Source organism: Cephus cinctus, unplaced genomic scaffold (genome assembly GCF_000341935.2).
Source record: "Cephus cinctus unplaced genomic scaffold, Ccin1 Ccin1_scaffold0101, whole genome shotgun sequence".
NCBI classification, from domain to species: domain Eukaryota; kingdom Metazoa; phylum Arthropoda; class Insecta; order Hymenoptera; family Cephidae; genus Cephus; species Cephus cinctus.
Window position 1 is genome coordinate 351,971 of NW_014332838.1, and position 27,139 is coordinate 379,109.

A 27,139-nucleotide genomic window follows, 5' to 3' on the forward strand; every position below is an offset into this window, starting at 1 on the left:
AATGCAACAGCAATCTGGACCTGGCAATGGCAGTGGCAGAAGAGCTCTGAGTCCTGGACCCGGTGGTAGTGATTCTGAAGATTCTGATATATCACTTGGCGGTACGTCACCACCATCACCGAGCTCCTCACCACCGCCGACCCATCAACCCTCACCAGTTCCCTTAGGATCACTTGGGTCGTTACCACCACCCTCGCTGAACTTCCGGTTCGATCCAACGCAATCGCAGTTCCGGTTTGGACACGCTACCGCCTTCAAGTTCCCACCTGCGGGATTTCGATTTGGTCCACACAGTCCTCAGCATAATCATCCGAACATTGCCAGTGGTGGAATCTTCAGACTTACCGAGACCAGTCCTTTCCAGGCTGTGGGACCCAGGGGTGATCTTGGTTCGAGGTTAGTACGGAAGATCAGCATCTGTATAATAGAAATTAAATTATGATCCATAGGTAATAAGATTTAGGTTAGGTTTGATCAGCCTGAGTATACTATATACATATACTGATCATACTATATACATATACGTATGAAAGAATTCAAGGGTTGATTATGTTCTTTATTATATTATTTTTCTCTCCTACAGATTACCAGATCCTCTAGGATTACCACCACCCAGGCTTCATCCCCACGAGGGTCTTCTGCATCATCCCCATCCGCAGCATCAGCTACCAGAAGGAATGTCCAGGTTGTCGGAAGGCTCTCGACTTTCTGACGGCGGGATATCACGTCTGTCCGACAGTCTGTCGGAAGCCCACAGTCCGCCCTTGGTGGCGACCAATCTGTCGGTGACGGGTCCGCTAAGGGTTGCCGTCCCGAGTCCACACACGCCCTCCTCTAGGGGTAGTCCACCCTCTACTCAGCAGACTCCTCAAGGCCATTCTCAAGGCCAGGGGTTAATACGAGTCGCGACGCCGCCGCCCAATCCAAAACCACCTCAGATCCACAGGCCGTTCTCGCCCGCGTGATACAGAACCGAATTCGACGATTGCGACGAGAAGAGTGCTTCACTGAAGAGCGAAGAGCAACAGACTATTCCTCTTTGTGGCACCGAATGTTTTAAGGTGTTGTGAGCTCGCGCTTTTACATTCATTCCTCACGGGTTCTAGCGCATAATTGTACATAATACGTTTAATGTAACATTGCGAAAGCGCGATTACAGCGGCTATGTGACACGTCAATCATTGAATTCTCAAAGAATCGACCTTTTGTTTTTCGCTATGTGAAACGTTGTTTTTTCTTCTTTTTTTTTCGATCCGTTATAATTCCTCGATTACGAGAGGACTCTCCTTCCATCTCAGTAACACACGACGAGCAATTACTCGCGGGAGCGTAAGGGAAAGTATGAGAATGAAATTGAATCGAAAAATTATTCCCTGATCAATTATTCCCGGGGTTACGTGTACGAAGAGGGTACAAACTTGATCTTAATTTTATTTCAAAGAATCCGATAGTCTATACAGTCAAAATAATATTGTGTATATCCTTATTGATTTCTGGAAAGCAACGATGCAGATCAATTCTGAACTCCCCTCGTATACATTATGTTAAACTAGTCTTCGTCACGTGGGACGTCATTCGCACTTTTATTAATACTTTAATGTTAAATCGTTTGAGAACCTATTTCCACGCGGATTAGTCGTATTGGTTACGGCCACTCTTGAGAGTCAAACGATGGGAATGAAAAAGAAATAAAATTAAATAAACTTCGGCCGAGTTTACGTAAGCGAATATGCCCGACACAACGCATCGATCGATCGAACGTTTTGCGTCGACGTAAGGGAGATGAAATACTGGGATTGGAAGGAGAGAGAGAAAAGGGAGTACCTTAATAGAGCACATCGGAAAAACGCACACTGTAGATATTGAGCAGAGTTATACTCGTACTCCGGCGTTCTTTGGCAAAATAGCTGAAATGGAAAAGAATTGAAAGAAAAAAAAAGAAATGAAGCATAGGAACAAATAGATCTTTCTTTTAACAGTACCATGGATTCGCAAGAATGTATTTTACGCAAATGCCTACGGCAAGACAGTAGGAGGCAGTGGATGTTTTTTTCTGTATTTTTTAAATTTCCGAATCCATGTGCAAAATTGTTAATATTCTTTGCTAGGCAACGTTATCTCCATCGAAGACTATCAAAAGAGTTAACAATTTTTGTTTTACAAGTTCATGACTTCGCTCTCTTAAATCGAAAGCGATGAATACTTGGAAAATTAAAAAAAGTTTTTATTAAGTCATTCTGTGATTCATTCGAAATTTTGGATACAGCATACACCTACACACAAACACGTACATTCAATAATTGCGATATCGAGATAAATAAATAGAGCGAATACGATGATGGCGGAAGTGAAAAAAAAAGATATATAAAAAATGTAACTGGCCGGTGAATCGAATCGTCGCGCAGGGCCGATCATGTTAATTACGCCCGTAATCTAAGTAGAACTAGCGATTTACAAAAGCATTTTGATTATCGTCGGTTTCGAGAGTCTTACTCTGGGAGTAAAAGAGAAAAGAGGATAAAAAGAGGAATTAATGAAACGAAGCGCGCCGGTTATCAAAACCGCAACCATATACGAATTACGAAAACACGCAAGAGAGAAAGTGTGAAGGAAAGGAGAGAAAGTGTGATTCGACTCCCTTCATTGTAGATAGACATAATTAGTAAAATTCTTGTATAATCAATCCTATACATATGAATATATATAAATATATACATAAATGCTGTAAGACGTATAGGTACATCTGCGTAACGATTAACTACATGAAATTATATATATATAAACATTATTTGCGCCTGTAAATACATTCACGCGAAAATATATTATCAAATTATTATGAACTTACCCACGTGGTTTCAGTGCTGTCATCCCCAAATCTAAATTTATCCCTTAACCATCCACTGCTACGAAATCCATAAAACCCCCAAGAAGTACTAAAAAATTATCCAAACTGTAGTAGATTTTACTATGAGAAGAAAAAAAATCCTAAATCGGGTTAAAATGGAAAAATTCAGTGAAACCAGTGGGAGAGTCACGGCAGTGATTCATTGCAGGACAACACTGGCGTGGGCGGGTGTCGCTGACAAAATCGACCAATCAGCTTACAGCCTGGCTGTAACCGATCCCATAGGTTAACCGGGCATCGACCGAAGCTCTCATGAAAAGCTGACACTCACCGCGCACGCTTAAAGCGCCATCAAGCAAGACTCCACCCTGTGGAATGAGCGTTCCGCATCCCTTGCAGCATTTGATTGGGAGATAGCAGTCGCTGAAGAACGAAAAAGGATATTTGGAAAAAAGTATTTAAAAAGAATCTAAAAACAATAGTAACAAATAATCAACCGGTTTTCACGTATTCTTCGATTATTTTTAATCGACGCCGTCTATGTACGTACGGCTACCCTACGATCAAATTGATTAGTGGTTCCGTACTGTAGGGAATACCAATGGGGAATGTCAACCCCTCTTCGAAATTCGAGTGTCGCTTTTAACAGACTGGACGTTTCGATCGGGGCGATCGGAGATAACAGTCATGGGAGAACCATATGATATATATATATATATATATATATATATATATATATATATGTATATTTTTCGACTCACGGTCACAAGGCGACTTCAGCTACCGATTTAGATAACGTTTTCGCTTTCTGATTCCCTTCGAGACTCCACCCTGATAAGAAGCATCCCTTTTGGGTTCATTCGTACAGTTACGGCACTGCTCTCGGAAATATTTCGTATTGTTGAGTTGAGCTCCCCGATGCAGTGCCCGCCTGAGTGTCCTCTGGATATAGTTCTCGGCCTTCACGTACTAGCTGCACCAGCTCCGGCGAGGACTCCAGTTTTATTAATTTGTGAAGGGATTTCGGTTTTATAGTTCCAGTTCGTTCTGTTACGTTCTCGATCCATTGATCACCGTATCCCGCACTATTTACCTGACGCTTCCTCCCGACTCTCTCTACCTCAATCTAGCAGCCAGAGCAGCCGTGCATTTCCTTAACCGTCCACTCCCGTTGGTGCATCCAGTTACGTTTCTCGATTTTACGCGTCAACAGGATCCGTTAAGCTATCGTCTCTTCTGATAGATTCCGTCAGAGTTCTCATTTTGACGGAGTTGAGGCTGTTCCAGCTCAACTCCCAGGTCATACCGGCTCGTCAGTTCCCGGTGGAATAGGAACTGACTGGCGCCCGCCTGGCATGCGGATGCATGGACTAAGGGTGGACGGCCGAAAATGACGTAGGTTGGATCTCGGATTTTCGTTGTCGGTGTCAAGTTAGGAAAATACGTTACAATATATATATACATATATATATATATATATATAGATTATAGAAACAGAGATAGTAAACGTACGAATGGCTTCCTTTCGTAGGTACCAATGAACGTGACGGACGTGACTCGTAAGAACTTTTTCCCAGCATTTGACACTCACTGGGGCACGTCGGGACGCTGTGCAAATTACAGACCCTTCTTTGCAGGAGCTGTTTCGCTCGAGGATTTCATTAGGAATGGCGAAAAGGGCTTCATGTATTATATATGTATACGTGTACCAGGCTATGTACTTGGTACATGGAAAACGGATGGATATCGCGATTAATGATAAGCATCGATCCTTGTGGCATTCATGGGGATAACCAATATGGCGTGAAAAGGATAGTTCTAGATATATATATATATAGTTTCTTCCCGTCTGTGGTAGACCAGTGCTACCTTTCTTTCATTTTCTGTTTTTCCCTCTTCCTTTCTCCACTGTCTGTCTCTATACCTACCAACGGCATGTTCTCTGTCTCGACCTGGTCGTGTTTTGACAGTTGCTGCTCTGACACCTCCGGCACATTCATTAGAAAGTGGTTCTCACTTTAAACGAGCTTCAAATTTATTACTTCGCCACTAGCTGTTTCCTCCCCTTATGTTTTTCCCAATGTCCCTTTGCTCTTTGGACTTTTGAGATAGATTTGCATTTCGGGTATATGTAAATGCAAGGGACGTCTCTTGCATGACGCAATAGTTTGATCACACTTGGTACATTTTTTTTAATTTTTGCTTATTGACCATTAAAATTTTTATGATTGTTTCTATTTTATTAATAATAATATATAATCCTAGTGCCGTGCAGTGGGACTTACGTATGGTTCACTATAGAAGATATACACAGTGTTATAATTTAATTATTTAATGTATTATAATCCCGGATAACGCGTAAAAATATATTTTTATTATATTTATAAAATTGTATGAATAATTCGCTTTCGAATATATTTAAATGACTTTAAAAGTAAATTAATAATAACCTAATGATATATTTAGACTTCATTAAATGGAAAAGCTATCGTTTTCGATAGCTCGTCCCGTTTGAGAACCCCCGGGGAACCCCAGCTGTCCGGATTTAGATGTTTAGGATAATGCGGTGGCCGGGGCCTTACAACAAAATAATGTAGTCCACTCTGAATGGCACAAACCCGGAATGAGAGCGGCCAGGAGGGAGAGACTGGGTGCGAGAGTGTTCGAATACGATAAGAGAGGGAGAGAAAGAGAGAAGAAGAGAAAAGGAAAAAGAGAATAGCAGCGATGGAGTAACTATGTCTCTAGTGGTTATTTGTAGACAGATTCGACACCCCGACAATGCCGCGAAATCATAATGGGTCCCGCAGGGCCCCTTTTATGGGAGGCCGTAGTAAGATTATGGCAAGGCCAGGTATTTGTTGTAGATCTTAGCATCAGTGGGGAGCCACCGGGAGGTGTGAAACTGATGTTAAATCTTGGAAGGATCTTTTTAAAATCGCTTTTACCCATTGTCGTGGTAAGAAGTTCACCATTGACAACTTTTTTTTTTCATCCCCTACTCCGACCACTTCTCCCTCTTCCGGCCGTACTGAGGGATCATGGGTTTTTGGGTGCTTAAGGGTGCGACAAATTTAAGTAAGCTCGGTGGTTATGTATGGCGAAAAAAAAGGACAAAAACAGTTCCACAAAAATTGGTTTTCCTGTGAAGCTCAAATCTGTAAACATCTCGATTACGTCACTTTCTCCCCACTTACCGCTCAATGTATATGGGATAATTATGGGACGTTTATATGTATACCGTAACGCGAAACGCTAACCCATAATAAAACGCCCGGATAATTTTAATTTTGAAAATCAGCCTTTACAGTGGATCACTGGCATGGGTTCACACGAGGTTAATCAAAGGTTAGATATAACTTGGTATTGAATTTCATAATGTGACACTGGCGTACGTTTAACTTAAGTATATCCCCGTGCATGGGATTTCAATGGGGGTGTGGTTGTAGCCCCCCCTGTCTCATTGCTGGGGTTGTTATTCGTCCATGGGAAACTGAACGATCTACAAATCACTACCGAAACCTTCTTGATTCTTTAAGAGATTTCAATCGGTTCCCATAAGCAAACTTTGACCTCCTATGAATAATTGCATTACGGATACTCGTGTTACGTATCGGTCGTGACAAAAAGTACGTAAAAAAATAATGACAGAGGGGTCTAAAAAATTTTGCCCAAAAAAAAATTTCAGGTTTTCATTTTCACGTTTTAATACGAAATTTCGAAAATTATACATACTCATATAGTTTTCCATAGAATTCATCCCTTCGCGACAAACCCCATTCTGTACCGGACTAAGTGCACGCCCACATTTTGTATTTCCTGCGAACCGCTACATTCGGTACGGTACGTACTAGTATATATACATACAGGGATGTTGCCAGGGCTTTGGTCGTATGTGGATATGTCAGGCGTCACTGCCCTTGCCGGCTACTAAGCCGCTTAGCACTATAGGGTTTATGTTGTGCCATTGGGGAGGTACGTATCTTCTAACACCATGCTACCTATATAGGAACCAATGCCCTGTCTACTGTACATTATCTTATCCCCACCCCATATGGTACTAATACGTTCTACCCCATTTGCCATACCCACGAAGCACAACAAAATCGTCAAGTACTATACCAAACACCCTTTTACGTTTTCGCAATAAGCGACCCCCCTGAATTTTAATAATAAATATTGAATAACGACCCCATAAAAAATATAGTAAATTTGTCAAAAAAGAAATGTAAAAGAGAGAAAAAAATAGAAATATCTTTATACATTAATGCGAAACTGTATCGTCGACCCTGTTTTGATTTCAGCAATGGTAGGGACAGATACTTAGCTAAGCACTAACAGCGTCACCGGATTAAGGGGTGAAATGTTATTATTGCAAGGGGTACGTCTGCCTCCCTGCCGATCCTCCCTCCCCGCCCGAGTACTAAGTAGCCTGGTTAAGTATGTTGTTTAAGCCAACACTGTAAGTAACCATCCCCGGAGAAATTGCCATAATGGTTTGCGGGGTCTAAACTCGGCCTTGGAAATACTTTGGCGAAACGGGAATGCGACAGATGGCTTTTAAGAATTTTTCGCGAAATCTTTTCTTTCGCGTGTGCCACGTTGAAAAATCGTGCATTAACTTCTTAGCTTGACGTTTAACGGGAAAACATTTTTTTTTCTTTCTTTCCTTCGTTAAAGTATAGGTATACGCGTGTCAAACGAACGCGTAGCTGTATATTTTTCGGAAAGACGGAATTTCTTTAATGTGAAATTGAAGCGTCGCTGTACCACGGCTCCCCATTAGCCTTGGGTTCCTAAGGCTTTCTCATGGCAGCACGGTACGTTACAGACGTATAATTTCCTGGGAGCTTTGAATTGAATGACTCTCTCTCTCTCTCTCTCTCTCTCTCTCTCTCTCTCTCTCTCTCTCTCTCTCTCTTCCTCTCTCCAGGATGAGTGAGATCAGTGTAACCAGCTTTCAAAGCTTTGAGGGTGAGGAAGCTCATTAACAGGAGCTTTCTCTTGCTTTACCTCCATCCATTCCTTCGCCTTCCACCTTCTAACTAGCACCTACAATCTACCAATATCCATTTATATAGGTATACACTTACAGCTATACCACCTTCAAGAGCTTGCCTCTCATTTCTACGTTACGAGTAACCAATCTAAATTCCTTATTTACATAAATACCAGAGCCCCGAAAAAAAACGAGGTGGACCGCCATAAAATTGTCATGGGTATAAAAGAAATATTTTGCCTTGACAAGAAACTACTTTTTGAACGATCCCTTAACTTTTTTTTCAAAATTAAAAATTTGTTATATCCCAAAAAAAATTCGACACCAATTCTTTTGAACATACTTAATTCATTGAAAAAAATGATTGTTCCACATATTCAAAGGAACCCACTCCTGATTATCCGAACGCGCTGTAACATTAGTATACGGGTTCCAGGGAAGATGGAAAAAGATAATAAAATAAAAGATCAAGTGTCTCCATGCGTCTCGATAGACGTGAAAGATGTGGGTAATATAAGCGTGAAATAAAGGGCGTGGTTTTAGCGCGCAGTCGAGGATTGGCTGCGATGTTGGCTCCCCGGTCGATACTAGGCGGCTATAGTATCCACTCACCTGTACTTGATACTTATCCCATACAAGTATGTCTCCTCGTCTGCTGAAAGCCATCCATACAAATATACCATTTACGCCATCAACCAAAATGAGCAAAAAAGGTTCAAAAAAATTTTCAAAAAAAAAACTAACATTATTTATCACCAATAAATATGACCGAAGTGTAAGACCTCCATGTTCCAGCCTTCCCCACGTCTCTCCGCCGAAGATAACGTTTCCAGAGAATCTGTCAGTCTCCTGAGCCATACAACTTTCTCAGTAGAAAAATTAAGATTTTCATAAATTTTCTTAACAAATATCACGAACCGTCGTAATTTTTCTTAAAACCCTCCTTACATCGTCATACGATACATACTGTCATATTGATATATATACTAAAGCCCGGTTTATAACTATCTACAGTACACGCGTACCAAGAGCACCGAGAATATATCGCCGCACAATGCGTATATTAGTATAATAACGCGATACCCATAATATGGCTAGTATCCTCTCATTGAAGGCAACAATGCCCCCGGTAGATGAGTTAATCGGCAAGTTCCTCCGTCGGCACTAAAGTCCGCGTTTTACGCTCTATTGTATTCGGCCGTACCCTTAATACGCTAAAGTCCATGAGTATAATATGTTGTGACCCATTATGGAAAGGCAGTATCGGAGAACAGAAGGATGACTGACATCTCCGGTGATCCCGATCGGGGTTCTCGAGGGTTCTCAGCCACATTACCGCAGCCTTACGTGCGCCGATTTAGTACCGATAGGCTCTTTCCGAGGTCGCCGATGATGAGATCCACTGATCGATGGCCCGATGGAGTAATTCATCAGAGAGGAGGATGCCGAGTAACCCGATCTCCTCTGGCACGTCCGCCCCTCTTTTTCCACCACTATGCCTCCCCATTCTTATTCTGATTCTACGATGGCAACGGGGTCAAACCGCCTTCATTCGTTAATTCGTCATTCTTTTGTCTCAATGCAAGAGCGGCCCTCTTTCGTCATTAAGTTCGATAATGAGATGACGTCATGGAGAGATCTCACCCCGCTCAAGTACCTGCTGCCGCCACTTTTATTATCATTCCCGATGCTCGGTACGAAGCGATCATTGCTTTTGTGTATTGTATATTAAAATAAGAATTTTGAAAATTTCTATTTTTTTTTCTTTTTTGTAATAAACGGCATAAATAAGGATACCGTAATTTAGGTGGGGGTAGGGAAAACATTTTAATGGCAGCTGCTTCGGTGTTTCAAAGAGAAGATTAGGTTGACAAGTATATATATGTACGGGTGCAAAACGAAGGCAGAAGATACTCGATCAACTCCAGCATGATACTACCGTGGGCCGTCCGATATTAGCGGACAATCAGGCCCTGATGATTTCATTAGGTCTACGTTGGCAGGATCATCATACTTTGTAACCGCCCTGCAAAAAGTATCCCTCGACAGGTCGCAGCGACGCGAGTATAGCGGATTTGCCGCGTCGCGCCAGCTGGTGACGTATGATGATAGCGTGGGTCGTGGAATCAAGATGGCCGTAATAATATCATTATCCCAGTGGTCTCCTTGTTCGTCTCCCGAGTGAGACATTTACCGTAACGACTGCGCATTCGTTTCTGAAATTTGTCCTGCAACATTTCTAACCCCGCGCCACAGGACTGTGCGACATATCCTGATTGGCTGGAGAAGATGTTTTTGTAATTAGATAGTCTATGTATAATTAGGCCAATAAATATGTCTGGCGTCATTGAGATCACATCTAAAAATAGAAGCGACAAGATCACCAATAACAAAGCCATATGAAGTAGATCGAAATATATGTATATATACACTGTAGGCCTATATAGATATATACCGCGCGTATAACAAGAGTCACGATACAGGTATACGACAACGGGCGGCATTTGTTTTGCGAATTTCACAGAGAGAAGCGCATTTGTTTCGCCCAGCGATCCTCATTTGGCGGTGTCCCTATGGTATACCGATGATTTTATTTAACGCGTTGAGAGTGCAAAACGAGTGCGGGGTACGGCTTCATTAAGGGGCCGCCACACCGTTGGTGGCGTCTAGTGATGTATATAGTCGATATCTCATAGGAGGACGCGGGAGAAAAAACTCTTGGAAAAAAAAGGGCGAAAAAAAAGTATGGTGGACGCGGCCGGTAATGACGTCAGCGTCAGGGCAGCTGCCTTGGTTATTAATTAAGAGGATGGACGGATGGACGCAAACGCGCACGGTCGCTCGTCGGTCCTGAAATTCGCCCAGGGGACTCGGGAAAATTAATCGAGTCCGATGGATTTTGAGGTAGACACTGTTCCGAGTGAAAATAAAAAAAATGAGTGGAGAATTAAAAAAAAAGATGATCAACCGAAGGAAAGGCCTTACGAGACATGGATACCTTTAGGCTAGCGCGTGCTAAGACTGAACTTAATTATCAGGGGGCACGCGGCATCCGCTAATGACTCGGAAAGCGTCTAATGACGAAATTCATCAAAAAATCATCACGCCGTAGCAGCGACCGTATGCCAGTCCTGGGAGATGATATTATTTTCACGAGTCTCTTTTTCGGCCTTCTTCGTTCGCTTCGTGAATTTTTTGCATTTTCAAATAGTCAACTTTTCAATAATTCATTGCTAATCGTACTGACGCCCGGCGCGTGTTTGAAAGCTCGCCTTAAGCTTCTGTATCCTCGAGCTGCTATGCATTATTCTCTCCTTTGCGAACTTCTCGGAATTACAGAGGCGCCGATGATTCGGTACTATTTTAGTTGGAAGAAACGATCCTCAGTTTTGGTATGTGTACTTGGGGAAATTTTTGAAAAAAATAAATAAATATCGAAAATTAATATGCGAGCTTTTATACCTTCGGATAATGAATTTACTTGAAATTGCGATGAAGTAAATTTAATGGAATTTGGATTCCATGATTTCCCAGTAAAACTGAGAAGAATCTTTATAAAAGTTCAAAAGTTCAAAGCGTTCAGGATGCCGTGCAAATACACGTGTGCGCGAATGTGTTTCGCCGTTGGCGAAAGTTTGGTCCTTGGAAAGCTGGAGGCACGAGTCTTTGCCGTCTGTTCAGATTCGCCTTTACGACACTGAGATCGATATTATTTCGCTCCGCGAGAGTCAGGGAAGTTGAGCATATTTGAGCCAGGAAGCGCCTCCTTCCCTAGAATTATAATAATGAATGCTTAAATCAGCTTAGCTAGTCTAACTTCGCTTTTGCGACTACCTCCCATGTAAATATGGAAGTAGCTCTCTGGAAGGTGGAAGTGAGAAGAGTGAGAAGTGAAAAAGCGAGAGGGAGAGAGATAGGAAAAAAATGGCTAGCTTATACATGTATATGGAAGTGGAGAAGAAGATTCGAGTCGAGTCTAGAGAGGGTTTCTAACAGGGTTGGGAAGAGCTCTGCCGGCATAGCAGGGATTCATGAATCCCAGATGCGGAGGATTAGACCGTCTCGTGGCGTGTTTCTGTTTTCGAGTAAGACGAAGGTGGACGCAACCACGGCCACGGATTATTACGAAAGTAATGCCCGTCGGCAAAGCGCTCGTTTGGATTACGAATTAAAGAGCCATTAGTCAAGTCCAGGGGTAGCATTTGCAAAATAGAATCCTTCCAAGGACTGTTTGTCCACTAAAAGATATCATATCCTAAAGATATTCATGCTCGTCGATTCTCTTTTATATGACACCAAAATTAAGGCTACCATAAGACGACTCGTAGATTAAGACGTAGACGTTCCCTTTTCATATGAGTAGTTGGCTCGAAATCGTCCCGAGACGGTTCATCAAAGAGTAACGACTGGCAAAGTGGGTCGCCATCTTTGTACAAAAAAAAAACGTTGCTATAAGTCTGACTGAATGTATACGTATATATAAAATCTGTAAAAAAAAATGTTAATTATTCCAGTATTAAAAAAAAATACTAAAAATTATTGTTATTATTTGATTGACAAATTGTCCATGTCTACAGTACAATTTTGACCGTCGTAGTAGGTAGTGCTTACGACTGCAGCTATTTGTATACGATTTGAGCACCTCTGATCCAGGGTCCAACTATAGAGAGCTCTAAACCGAATCCAATCCTGATTGACGTGAGGTAAAGAAGAGGGGAAACTATCGCGAGGATTATCTCTGGCGCCACTAACACCATCCTCGGACGCCTACGAGATATACTCTCATATTATATTCCATGGGGCTCAGGGGGGCAAGTTAGAGACTCCAAGATCTGTAGTCATTCTCGTAGTAAAACAAAAGCCTGCCTGTCAAAATGGCTGACGGATCCTTCGATCTTGAGACCTTGTTGTTAGATCATCCGCTGATCCTGGCCCCGATGCCGAATTAAAAAGTTCATCCGGTTCGTGCAGCACGTACCCCGCCTACGCCCAGAGACCGGTAACAATTACAACCACCAGCCTGCGCGAACCCACTGAAACAGTTAATTTACAAGAAGCTTACAGTACACTCCTTGTAAAATTAAACCGTACAAAATATCCAGGGAGCGTAGAATACGCTCGAAATAATCTCATGGGAAGATCCGAAGCTGCTCTCAAAATTATTCGAGACGTAATCTCGGGAGTTCATAATTGTCACAACAATGGCTTAAAGCTCTCCGCCGTGGGAAATGCATTTATTTTGTCTACCGACTGGATTTGCCTCGATGGACGACCGAAGCTAACTGCTGTCTCTGTCGGGAGACGGAAAGGCATATAAAGAGAGAGAGAGAGAGAGAGAGAGAGAGAGAGAGACAAGGAGAGACAATGTAAGGACTCGGAAGAAGAGAGTCAGGTTATGCTGGAGAGGATTGTTTGTGGGCAAACACAAGAAGGCTCTCTTGAGGGGTCTTCAGCGTATACAGTCCTGTGGTGGTGATGCGTCTTCGACGATGACGACAATGACGACGACAACGACGCAGACAAGGACGACGATGATGATGATGACCACTGTGGAGACGCTCACGGTGCTGATGCTTATAGACGGTGGTACTTGGCTGGCTGGCTGGATGGCTGGCTGGATGGATGGCTTGAAACCATCGCGTAAAATAAAAAAGAGGCATCGCGCCAGGGATGAAATTACCAAGTTGCAAGTCACTCCGGTAACATGTGAACCCGAACCTTCGGTTAGCCCAGACGTATTATAAGTAAGACATCGAGAGAAGGAAGAGCAGTGGGAAGAGACGGGTAGAGTGAAAACGAGAGAGAGGGAGAGTGATCGAAGATCCCAAGTAGGTGAGGAGGTGCCAGCGAAGGATCTCAGGAAGATGTGTTCGGATATCTGATCAGTGGAATGTACCCGGGGTTAGCGCTCACCGAGCTACCGGACTGCGCAACTTTCCCAACAGTAGGAACGAATGTAAATCGATCGGAAGAAACTCCACAGACAGTGCCCTTTACACTGTGGTACAATACAGCACGTGTCACGAGTACGAAGCATGCAGAGCCAAGTACCTGCGAAGCTGACGGTAGCACCGGTAGCACGAGCATGTACCACCATCTTGTTTATCTTGCGTCTACTCTTCGCTAATTGTAAGATCTACGTGATTTCTACTCTGTCACTTTGCCATTAAGTTCTAACGTCTAAACGGAAATGATATTTGCAGGTTATAAAGGGGAATAAAAATGTATCCCTTTTAACCTCCAAAAATTGTCTCGCTGGAAAGCTTTAGCAACTTCGGGATAGTTTCTATGGTTAACCGCTAGGGTGGCTATTCGAATTGGCTGGTGGGTGCATGCCGTGGCTCGTTTTAATTCTTCATCAGAATTCATGTATTTTCCACGTACCGACCGGTAAAGCTAAGAGCGCCGGTCACTCCGAGATATTCTTCATGGTGTAGAAAGGCAAACAGCGCCATACGAGGACATCGAGGACAGGACGGAGCCAGGGATGCACGGTTAGTTAGGGTTTGTGTTTGCCGAGCGAGTTACCCTAACCTAACTCAGGCGGTTGGCGGAATTAAACGTTCGACGGAGGCTCGTTAACGTCATGAATATGTACCCTCCTACTCCGACTCCCACTCCATTCCAGCAGACTGCTGTTTGCTGGTTAATATTCATCGCCTCGTGGTTACAGCGACGGGAGATCGGGATGATTTTCGATGGTTCTGGTTACAGTCGATTTGATCCTGAATTAGGAGATCGGAATATTGTAGCACAATCCGTGCAATCGATTTGACGGAATACGACTGGCTGGGACCACGCCGTTTGGCATTGATGGAGCATGGGAATGGGAGGTTTACGAAAGATGATATATCGTTAAAAAAAATGAGAAGACTCGATCAAGTGAAAAAGTAATGAGAATTTTGAAAAAGATTCAAGGGCGAACCGAAAAAAAGTACATTGATGATCATGACGTTATTTCATGGGCAATGGGACGTTACTTCAAGATCTTCTGGGCGATTCGTCTCAAAACGAATTTAGAATCTATTTTGATGATGAAAAAAAATAAAATGATAGCCAGTGAAGTCTAATTCATAAAGCCTAGCCCTCCTGGTAAGCTCGATACATTTATCAAGAGCGATTCAATTATTCTCGACAATAGGATACACGGCGAATTTCTCTACTGCGGTACTTCTTTATTGCTTATTTTTCTTTTCACGAAAAACGAATGGGTTTAACCAGGCTTGCCCGAAGATTGTTACGGCAGAATAATACAATGGAAAAACGCCGTCCCCGATGTGTTTCTCTATTTTTTTCTTTCTTTTATGTACCCTAACGCAAATAAATATCCGTGGACGTTTGCTGCGGCAAAATCATAGAATTAATCGGTACGGTGAATGTGCTTGGCTGTGGTTCAACAAACGATTATCACGATCAACCATCCAACGCTCATTAGGCAATTACCAGCTTGACAATCTTATTTGAACGTAAGACACAGCCCAGAGACAGTTCCTTGCTATCCCGAGGCATAACCCGTAAATATCCTATAGGCATAGTTAGGAGCTATGGTTTCCGAGCAGGAAGGCAACCCTCGAGAACCGTGACAAGTGAACAATGGACGCCATAACCAATCCATCCGCCACGTCGTTTAGGTGCCAGAAGACGTAGGAGCTGCTGAGGACTGGTGTACAGCTAAACTGGTTGAATGCCACAGTGTCAGGTATACCTATTGACATCTAGGTATATCCAATCATCGAGAAAGAGTACAAACAACGCAACGATCATTGCTTTCAAGAGATACATTCATTGATCGACAGTCAGCGAGAGTTTGCTGACCGAATCAAAGGGTCGTTAAGGCTGGAGGCATTTTAATTGGTGGTGTTGGATCGATTCAGAAGCCCAAAAGTTCAGCGATCCTTGGGATACAATGGCGGGCTCGTAGAAGGCTTATTGAAAACTATATAATGGGTACAATCCGCGGAGAAAGTTAATCCCCGCTCGAGAAAAAAAATATCTCTCGGACGAACGAACGGGCCCGCGTACGATTTACTGGAGGTACTTTCGTAAATCGATCAAAGAGGACGGACGTATTTGTATGTAGGCTACACGTTTCGTTTTACTACAAGTTGCCTTGGACTGTCGGAGAATGAATTTCGCGGCGAGGATTAATATGCGAGTTGGACGTGACACTGTTAAATCCCTGAACCGTGACGTTTCTATTACGGGATTATATCGTTTTGCCTCTCGTAGATTAACCGTACGTATTTCGAACAGGTTTTCGATCGGCGGACGGTAGGTTTAAAAATTTCTTTTTTTATCGACGCCCCACGGCGCTTCCCCGCACACTTGGCTAACTCCGTTGCCTCAGGAAATTCGTACGTGAATTTATCGATGACTTATCACGTGCAACTGGACGTTATGGAAAGGTCTAATTTCACGGGGCCGTGACAGGAGGCGGGCTGGCGCGTTACGCGGGTGCTAGTTTGTGACGTTTCGAAGTAAGTTATTCGCTGGTCATTTATATAAATAAGAAGCAGAAGTGATACCTGGCTCCCTGATGCCTTCGTGGTGACTCTACACTTTACATTATTTCCGATCCCCATAGAGAGTCGGGAATCACGCACGAGGATTATGAGTGCAGAGGCGCGCGCGCAACTGAGCATTCAGAAACGTGTTCGAGGTGTGTGTATCGTTAGCGTATCTTTTTTTGCCGAGGAGAAGCGCGTATTTGTTTTTAATGAGTGGGTACAGTCCCTGCTGAGACGGAAGGCTGTGAAAAAATTAGCCCGAATGGAGTATAGCATTGCTAATAAAACGTGAGAAGAAATATTTTATTTATTAATAAATAGTACGCGAGCTCGTTGATGGTGGACGTTATTGATTTTCTTTTAATTCTACTTATTTATATACTTCGAGCTTATGGACTTTCATTAGGTCTGGACATTTCGTACGGACGTTCAATTTACCTTGGAACACGAATAGTCGACGGAAGACGGTCCCTCCTGCTAGACATATGACAATGCCAGGGTGGTAGCAGGTCGTCATAACACTCGTCCACATCTGACAAAAGACCCCTAAGCAAATAAACATTCTAACGAACCAGTTACTTAACCACCAAAGTCCCCCGTGACCATCGTTCGCTCGATCCCTGCTCCCTGAAAAAGAAAAATATCCAAAACGGGGCTGTCCGGTAACAGCGAACTGGTCCACCTAAGGGGGTACGATTATCGGGATGCTGCAAGCTGAAGAAATATCCTGTACCAGATTTACCAGTTTCAAGGACACCAGTTCGCCACCTATGAACACCAATTACTCGATTTTATCGAGTCACTCGAGAACGAAGAGGTTAAGTACCGGGTACCGGTCCAGATTTGATTCTCCATCCGCCACGAGATGAAAATATTCATGCTGTTATTACAGCCTTGGTGCCGGCACTCTGAGAAAAAGTGTCGATTTATTTACAGGGCTGTAACGAGGCGTCGGAGAAAAGGGTGCAAATTTATCTACGCCACAGTATAATAGACATACCCATAGACAGGGTGCAAGGATAAATAAAGACTTTTTTTCAACTAAACAGAATATCATGGAAAAAGGGTTCGATACCAGTCATAAGGATAGACTGGTTCTAACGATATGAAGGACAATATCTAAAACGCATTCGTTTCACAGACAGCTCCAAGAAAGCCTTTTGAGTCCCTAGTTGGGTCTCAATTAACCCATCAGCTACTGAATGGCTCCGGCGCTTAACTTACCTGACGACGAAACCAAAACCGACGCAGCAAAGAAAAAGAGAGAAGAAGGTAAAAAAAAGTTGAAATAAAGGAAAAGAATTCCGAACGAAGCGAAATGACGTGGAGATATAGAAAAACGAGCGACCGAGAGAGAGCGTATACGGGGCATGGGAGAGAGGCAAGGAAAGAGAGGAAAAAAAAAGTAGAAAATGAACAAGCAAAGAAAAGACATGCGCGGCCTCTCAAACCGCTTAATTAATTCGGATTTATCCGAGGCATGACGGGTCAGATTTTAATTCAATTCTCCCCTTTGTGCTTACAGATCTTCCGTCACTCCGTGGCGTCTCGACGCGTTTTGCTTTCGTGATTTTACTCCCGGCCGCGATTCACCGCGATTACTCTCGTAATTAACGACGTCGCAACGACGCGTTGCTGCAATCTTATTACACGTACCGCGAGCGTTGTCAACGCTACGTTCAAAATGGCCGTTCGGTTCTCGCGCCTCTTTTTTTTTCTTTTTCTTTTTTTTTTTTTAACGACAGAGGAAACGAGTTTGTTTTGTCATTCCAGCGTGACCGTTCTTAACTTCGTTCAACATAAGAGAAACCACAACCTTACTGTACACACCTTGACAACCAACTCCCACGATTACGTATCTACCGACGCATTCAAAACCACCTTCGCAAGACATACCTAGAAATCCTTTCACGACCTGTACTTATCGTCCCTGACCCGAAGACTCGTAACCGTTCCAAAGAAATGGCAAAGTCCCTATCCGCAGTTCCGGCTGTTATGACGATCCTGTCGCCAAGTATCCTCCATCAGATACGTAAGATCGTTTCATGACCGTACATAGAGACCCGTCGGTTGTAGCTGAAATCACCATTAGCCAAATGAACGTTGACTGAATATATTACATCCTTGTCGAATAAAAATTGAATTACTATCATTGAACACTGTTACCTCGGTATCCTTGGTGTCAGGTGGTTAGCGTCCCTTCCTTTTATGCCTTGACGGCCGAGTCACACCTTGCAGGAAACACTTGAGAGTTAATTGCTCTTTCGCACCCTCTACCCCAGGCTACCGGTATCGACTGGGGTACCTACGATATCGATGTCGTGTCCAACTGAAGAGAAAAAGAAAGTTCAGTACCACTGCTGCAGGGACTGGATCGCATCACGATAGCGGGAATTAATCTGCACACCCCCTTCTGGAAGATTAGGGATTTGGGGAAAGTAAGATTTCCGTTTGAGGATGATAGCGAAGAAGGGGGAGGTTGGTGGTCCATGCCAACGGAGCAATCTCTTCGAGTGTTTACCGTATGTCCGACAAGCGTGTCTATCAGTCCTGCAAAAGTACCCTGCGTAGTTTCTCTTATCCGATACGCCCCACTCGCCCCCTTGTACATATACCAGTATGTATATACGTCTCCCTCATAGACTCCGTCGCAAGGCACACTGGTGTATACCAACGCTAGGGAACCATATACCAGAGACTAGGTAGCTGGCTCTATCGAGTTTCCTCCCTTCGTGATATTCGGATGAATTCGGGGAATTTGGAGAAATTGCCGGAGGCAGAGTCGGCGCTGTTTGCCACGACGTCTAGATTGTTGAATCACGGGCAGCGTGCGAAGAAAGGGAGCAAATAAAGGGTTATTGTATTTGCACCGAGGCTTCGCCCAGTTCGACGTCAGATATACTCGGGGATTTAGCAAGGCTCCCTTTGTCAAATCCGTACCTCATCTTGGGACCTATGGGACGATTTTATCTTTTTTTTTTTCTTACTTAGCAAATATGTATGTATACAATTTACGTGAGTGGTCTGATCTTTTGATCGCGTCTGGCACTCGTGTATAGGTGTACCGTGTAAATTCGGATTGAAATAGTTTGTTTTTGCTATTGTAAAGACACTGATGGAGGTAAACTGTCTATGTAGGTATCCTGAGTACATTGGTACCGCTTGACGTAACGCTGGCGGTATCGACGGGGTGTATTAACGTTTCAACGTAATAGGGCTGCTACGAGAGGGATAGGAACGAGCCATCATGCCTTGTGATTACGTTCCCGAGTGCAGCATAGCCTCTCATTAGGAATCGCGTGGCGCGTGCAAAATAAGGGTGTATCGCCAGTCGGGAAAATTGTAAGTGTCGCGAGATCAAAGGTTCCACTAGTAACGCGATAGCGCCCACGGTTACTCGCGATACGTAAAATCAACCCCTGGAAAAGCTTCTTGGCAAAGGTACCTTATGAAAATCGTATACGTGTTCATTCATACGGGGGAAAAAAATTAAATTTTTTTCACTGTCAAATGCCAGTCACAGAATTTTCATACAGCTTCGTTCCTGGTAATACGCTATTTTGTGTCGAAGGTCGAGAATCGATAATCGAATGAGATCGTTGGAACGGTATTAATTTGTTAAAATGATCTTATCGTGGCTTCATCACTTTTTTAAGGGTAAACCGCCATACGAGGGTTACTAGTGGAAATCACGAAGAACCAAAGTAGCTCGCGTGTTCTTCGTTCGTTCGGTATCAAAGAGGGAATCGATACTCGTAGCTCGTGGCTACGTTCACACCAGCAGAGTCTATCTGGACACAAATCAAAGTACGCCACGTAGAAAGGATGCCCGGCAATTACCATCCTTGTGTAATAACCGACCTGGAAGCGTGTAATATATCCAACCACCCTGAAGTGTGCTGCGCGACTCTGTACCCCGCGTGCATCCTATATCATTCGAACAGGGTGAAAGCCACTCGCTCTTAGATATGATCGAGCTGCCGTGCACCCCGTGAAGTTATTTACGATCGATAATTAGCGGTATCTATCGCTGCCGGCGCCAACTTCACGTCGTACTCCGCCCAGTCAGCCAATGATATACCACGAGGCTCTGTCTTTGCTCTTGGCTAACTTCAAACGAGTATCTACTTTGTAATATTATTCTCTGCGGGATGTGGAAGTCGATGGAAATTTCGAGAAGTCATCGGAGCACTTTATACCAATTTTTTTCCTTTTCTTATCCGCCATTTTGATTTTTTACATCTTTCGTAAAAATTACTGTACTTGAACATTTTTGGAATAGAAAATTGCTCATGTCCAATTTTATGATTTTTAGGTTAATTAGCACGATTTAAGATATTGGTCACTTTTACCTTCTACCAGATGCTTACCATTTCGTACAAACCGTTGAGAATTCACCCATTAAGGATATTCGTGTACGAAACAATTAACCGAACGAAACAGCAAAGTTCCATATTTCACAGTAAATTCGTTATATTGTCGGTCTCGAGGCCGTTTCCCGTGTAAAAGTGTCACGAGGGCCGTACTGATAATTAATCATCGCGATCTATTACGGAATAGGTGAAGAATATACTTAAGGTTATAAAAATGAAAAACGAAGAAATATTTCGGGTAGAAAACAAAGACGGACCTTGTTAATCAACGAACGATATAACCAGTTGAAATGTTCAATGACGTTTTAATGAATTATTCTTAAAGATCCCAGACGCACGATACTGCTACCAAGCATCTAGAGTCGGTTTGACGTTTCTGATGTACAAAGAAAAACTAAATGGGGAAACGAACGTTTCATTCGTCACGGTGCTTGGCGTTCTTTCGTTCGTCCGTACTACGTCACGTGTATAGCTTTAATTGTATCGTTGAGGTTCTAAATTCAAATTGGAAATACAAAAGCTGTTAAACATTTATAAAGATACTGGTTTGGAAAATCGGATAGAGACCACCATGTCGCAAATGGGATATGAACGGATGACAGCGTGGTATAAACATGTCACGCGTCCCGAAACGGAATGAAAGTCAAGAGTGCTCGACGGAAACGGAAGTGCCTGTCATAGCTGCTAACGCAAACACATCGACTTAATATTCACGTATAACAGACGCTTCGAAGGACGTGCCTTGGGAATCGAGCATTACTCGATGCGACGAAAGCGATACGTCGGATAGTTAACGAGACAAAAAAACATTTAGATGAATTTAATATTAATTATTTTAATATTAATTATAGAGTAAGGTGAATATTTTTCTTTAATTTCAATTGATTCTATACAGTTCTTATACCTGATGCGCGTATCTCGAGGATGTAGATACTTTTTTTTTTTCAGGGTTGTAACTATGCCATGTGGTCAGCAGGCTCTTGGTGATATTTATGTAGCAGTAACTGTCCGCCCTTCGAGTAAAGGGTTCCTAAACGCATCAATTTCATGCTGCGGCGCGAAAAGGGCGTGAATATTTGAAACGGATATCCATCTTCGGTCACTTTGTTATTTTCGCGATGCGATCGAGACTTAAGGAATTTATAGAGGGACTTATCGGTAGGACTTGTAAATTTATGCGGATTAAATACGTGATTGAGATTATTGAAATTAATGCTGGTACACGAGACATAGGTATTTCGTATTTCGGACTAGGAATCCTAATCGCATTAGAATTATTTTCCAAACGATTTGTTTTACCTTTACGAACGATTTGCAGAATCGGTAAAAGCTTTGTTCGCCGTTCGGTATAATGTCCCATGTATTTGGATCACGTTCCACGATATGTCAATATAAAGGAGTCTTTGAGCTTCTGCATACCAATTCAGAGGCGGAGCAGCTTGTTATCCTAAATACACGAAATCCTTTGGAGACGCAGACCCGCCCCTTGCTACGTCGTGGATAATGCTAGACAAATTGACGATTCAATCGAATCCTAAAGGATACACGGCGCTGCTTTCACGGCAAAAGGATCAATTTAAACGAATTAGGGAAATTGATCGAATGGTCCTTTCGCTGCTGAATGTCATCCGCCCATACGGTCTAATACTGGAACAACAATGATAACTGAACTCACTAACCTATCGTTAGACTAAAAATAATATACATTCCTCCCAAAATATTCGATTCGATAGAAATTTCAAAAATTTTCATCCCTCAAAATCCGTAGTTACAAAAATCTTCATCAGTGGTACGACCAGTGCGTTTTGTCCCAAAACGAAAAATCATCCCAAGTAGGAAACAAAGATTCGTCCCGCAAGAAACACGGAACAGTGAATTTCTGTAAAAAATCTAATTCTTATCGGCGATTTCTTCGCTTACCTGGAATATCGGCTCTGGTGGCGCAGCCGTAGGCAGGGGGTGTAAAACAAACGAGTCGAAAAATAAATCGCGGAACGAGTGAAAAGGGATTCTTTTTTATTTTAGCAGCCCTGGCACAACGTGGATGGAGTGAAAGGGAGCAGAGGAGACGGCAGAAAGAAGGTGGTAGATATAAAAGTGAGTGGGTGGGTGGGTGGTCGTCTCGTAGCTCTCAACGAAAGATTGGAGACAGGAAAAGAAATCTCGCGCTTTATTTTCCTCTCTTTAAATCGGCAGTCTTCTCTCTCTCTCTCTCTCTCTCTCTCTCTCTCTCTCTCTCTCTCTCTTACCTATCTTACAGCCCTCCATACCTCCGTCACCTTCGTATCCCACCCTCTCGCCATTTCTCAGTCTAACCAACCCTCCAGTACCGATAGTCGATGCCGTTTCCTTCGCGCTCAGCTTCGACTATAAAATATTTGCTTTGATAATGAAGCCACGGCCCGACGTAGGGGGTTCTACCGAGAGTTTCTCAAAATGCAAATAAGGGTGGCGTGTAAGAATTATCGTAGCACCTACGACATTGCAGCAATGCTAATCGCGTTATCAGTCGAAGCATATTCGAAGACGATCTGTTATCACACTATCACACAGAGAAGAAACGTAGAAATACAAATGACTCTAACTAATCAATATTATTACCGGTAATTGTATCTGAAAGCAAAAGTAAGATAAGGGGTAGTTCGGCATACCAGCCCGTTCATCTTCGTCTTTCTACAGGCTCTATGGTTTTTCTTTCTCGCCCCTCGTAAGTAAAAATGAAACAATAGCATCCCGCGGTAACACAAATACTCTAACAAGCTAATCACGATATCAAATTCTTTGCCTGTCAGCGAGGTATTTCGATGCGAAGATATCCGGCCGCCGAAGCAGTAGGGGGTCTTGCCACGAAGAAAAACCTTCGGATGACCGATTATGATGAAGCGATTTTACTCGGCGAGACGCTACAGAACAATCTACGACCGAGTACCATACTAATAATTGAAACACGCAATCTTGTACTTATGATAACACATCGTTCCTCCGAGATGTAGTACAGGCATCCGGATGATACCACAGGGTCCAGGAGTACCCGACCCGAGTCCTGGTTGCTCCGATGATAAATAAGTAATTTTGAGTTGATTAGATTGAATTTTCTAAATAAATATCTTCATCCACTTTCCATCAATGTTTTTCCCGTGAATATTCATACGTAGACTCTACCCCGTTCTTCGACAGGGTCCAAAGTGGTACCACCCTACGGCTGATAAAAAGCAAAGGAGCAAGACTCGAGAAGTTGGCGTCTAGAGGAGTGTATGACGCACCAAGTTCGTGCGTGTCAGATCGATCATGCTCGAAGAGATGCCCTGCTGCGATACAGGACACTAGCTGCACAATCTGTTCTTATGGGCCTCTCTTATGTTCCTACGTCCCTCTTCGTATTTGATATTATAATAAAACATTATCTGGCATCCCCATCCTAGCACCGACGTGATGACTCTATCGGACGTGTCTTGGCCTTTCTGAGAATCACAGGGACGCGAGGCTAGAGGCTGTTTCAGAGGTCTTGTTCGAAAGTTGCGCTCTTCCCAGGTCGGCCTTCCTCTTCTTCCTCGACCATTTTCTCGTTGGCCCTCACGCATGCGAACTCACCAGTCATCCTGGACCTCGTCGGCATCCTGGAGACGAGGACAGAGGTATGAAGAAGGATGAAGACGGAGATGAACCAAACTAAAAAAAAAAGGGAAAAAAAGTAACTGGTTCGCACGTCCTGTATAACGAGAATAAAATTATGCCTGCCAATAATGGCGCCGTTGCGGTCTCCCACGATTTCACTAGGATCCCGATCGAAGATCCTAGTGATTTTCTTCAATGATTTTCACGAGCCCCAAGCCACTCACAACGCTCCGGTACTTCTTGTTGATGACGCGCCATGGTATATCTACAAAACCGCACAATGCGCCATTGTCCAAACAATCAGTATAGAATAATAAGACAGAACTATTTTCTTCGATCTATCTCTGTGAAGCATTGTGTAACGTATTACAAGCTCGTTCGACATTCCTATTAGATACTTATCGTCTGGTTCGACACGAGCCAGCACGTACCCAGGTCCCCGGTTACTCTCTTTTCTCTTTAACTCTCACCCCTGCCTACCAAAGTCAGCCACCCCTCCGGTTGGCAATACTGCACGTGGCCGAGATTACAGGGTGCGCCACCCTTATTTCGAAGTCTGAAAGATTATTTAAATTCGACACCCCCCCTTGCTTACTCTGATTCCACCGTCTTATTCCTTCTCGCCATCCATGTCTTGTTCTTTATGTACCCCACTCCCGATGGCCTCACCGTCGGCCAAAACATTTTTCTAACTACTTTTCAGCCAACGTGCTATATAGAAAATTAGCCAGGGCCATTACTCTGTTTCCTTGATTTTACGTGATTTTAATATTTATATAAGATTCGCATTTCATCTCTTACCCACTGTACATGCAATCTCAATTACTATTCGGAAATACAATTATTATTCCACGGTTCTGATGCGTACAAAGAAATTTGCTCCGTACGACAATGACAATTGGATGGTCGACGTACAGTCGGTTGCAAAAAGTTCTTAGCGTGAAGACGGACAAGGACGAAGACGAGAGGAATGGAGATGAGTATAAAAAGAATAGATAGAAAAAAGTCAGAGAAGGGGACAAGAAAGACAAATGAGACAGAGACGAAGGAGTGACTCTCTCGTTCTCTGGGAATCTTTAATTCTCCTCGGCTCGTGAGGATTCGCCTTGTGGTCGACGTTCGCAATTGCATCGGGTCCCGCGTGAGCCCGTGACGAGCTGCGGTCGAACGTCATCATCGTAGCTCAGCCACTCTGACAGACGAAGCTTCCTATGCATGGGAGCATTCTAGCGTTCTAAATTGCTCCCCCTGACATGTTTATTTGACGCGGTGGCTGCCGACGACCCGACGCGCCTCTCCAATTTGCCGGATAATATTTTTCACTTCAGGTTCCTATATATGGGTAGGTAGATATGGGCACTCCGTTCGGGAGCCATGAGGTATCTAAGGATGAGCTATGAGTATAGGATTATGTGTACGAACCTATAATTAAGAATATACCAAGATTAGGAGGTTATGTTAGTAAGCTCATCGCCTATAAGCGTCGGTATTGTCGATTGCGCTATATAGTAAGTCGATATCATAGCTTTGGTATAGACTGGTACCAGGGTGCAAGTTCAGTCGAGTGTAGTACACGGTAATCTAGGATACCGTTGTTCCAGGCAGCGCTGGAGGATGGCTGTGATAAATTGCTGGTAAATGACACCTTGCGTAATACATTTTTAATTCCGGTAGGCGCATTGTTGAGGCGAGCTCGATATCACTGACGGATCTGTGACGAGATATCGCATATGCGCATCTCAGTCGTTAAGCCATGGTTTTTTTTTTTTGCGAGATGACGACGATGACTATCTGTACAAATGAGTGTCATTTGTGCTGTGCGTCCAGTTGGTGGGTATATGTGCGTAAGTACGAATCAACCTAGATATGTATCCGTGCGGGAATGTGTATATTGCACAGTTGGACATCGAGTTACGTTAGAACTCCACTGGGTATAAAATCAGTAATTCAGGATTGACTCTCCTGGCAGATTCAGAAAAGTCCAAATATTCGTATGATTTTACTATCGTATAAAATCCAGCAACGGACGTAGAGAACTGGGATGCGACCTCTAACGTGCATATGGTTTGCATAAGATATGTATATGGTATAGTCAAGGCCTGCCAATTTGTGCTTATTAATTCGAATTATCGCTACTAAGTGGGTGTGCTGTCCAGGATATTAAAACCTCTGACCTTTATACCAGAACTGCTCGACGAAAAGCGCCAACCACTCTCATGTCGTTCCAGAGAATTTGAATGTATTTTTCCTTAATTTCTGTACAATGAAAGAACTGTATACGTGAAAAAGGCAGTGGGTGAGATCAGGCGCTGAAGTGTCCCGGTGAGACTGTCTCGACTGATCGGGGTTGCTTGTCAGGCGAAATCAATGGAGGACACGTGGTGCGCTCGGGTCACCCAAGAAATTCTGTATGGAAGAACCATCTATTGGTAAGACGAGGAAGCTTGTGCCAGGAAACTGTTACCAACCCAACCGGTATAATGATAACAATGCCGTATAATAATAACAGCAAGGTCCCAGTGTAAATCCCGCCCAGGAACGCCCTCGAGGAAGCTATTGGCCCGATATCCCTAGACCGGGAAAAGGCTGCCATGGCCGTCGAAACCCCACGAACGGTCCAATCACAATTCGTATCGACGAAACAAAAGGCACGCACCGTGACTGAGAGGGGTGCACAGAGAACAAATGAATGTCGCGGTACCCCCGAGGGTGCCGAAGGGAATTGCGGAGTTTTTGATGTATTAAACCCCGGCTGCTACGTGACACCGAATGCTAAGTAGACCTTTGAAATAGTACACAC

At 43.4% G+C, this 27,139-nt stretch overlaps 1 protein-coding gene and 1 long non-coding RNA gene across 2 annotated transcripts in view; one reads left to right on the forward strand and one right to left on the reverse strand.

Moving 5' to 3' along the window:
• The window catches only part of LOC107274773 (homeobox protein SIX3), a 30,407-nt gene extending 27,599 nt beyond the window's left edge, over positions 1-2,808 (forward strand). Inside the window, exons 2-3 of the mRNA XM_015754275.2 lie at positions 1-396; positions 584-2,808. Of these exons, the coding sequence (XP_015609761.1) occupies positions 1-396; positions 584-965 (778 nt within the window). The 3' untranslated portion in view covers positions 966-2,808. The remainder of the gene's footprint in view (positions 397-583) is intronic.
• LOC112495416 lies at positions 370-26,855 on the reverse strand. Its single transcript, XR_003061894.1, has 4 exons — positions 26,514-26,855; positions 18,518-18,680; positions 18,248-18,427; positions 370-417 (listed from the first exon to the last, which is right to left on the reverse strand). It is a non-coding gene; the product is annotated as an uncharacterized LOC112495416 (long non-coding RNA).
• Between the last annotated feature and the right edge of the window lie 284 nt (positions 26,856-27,139).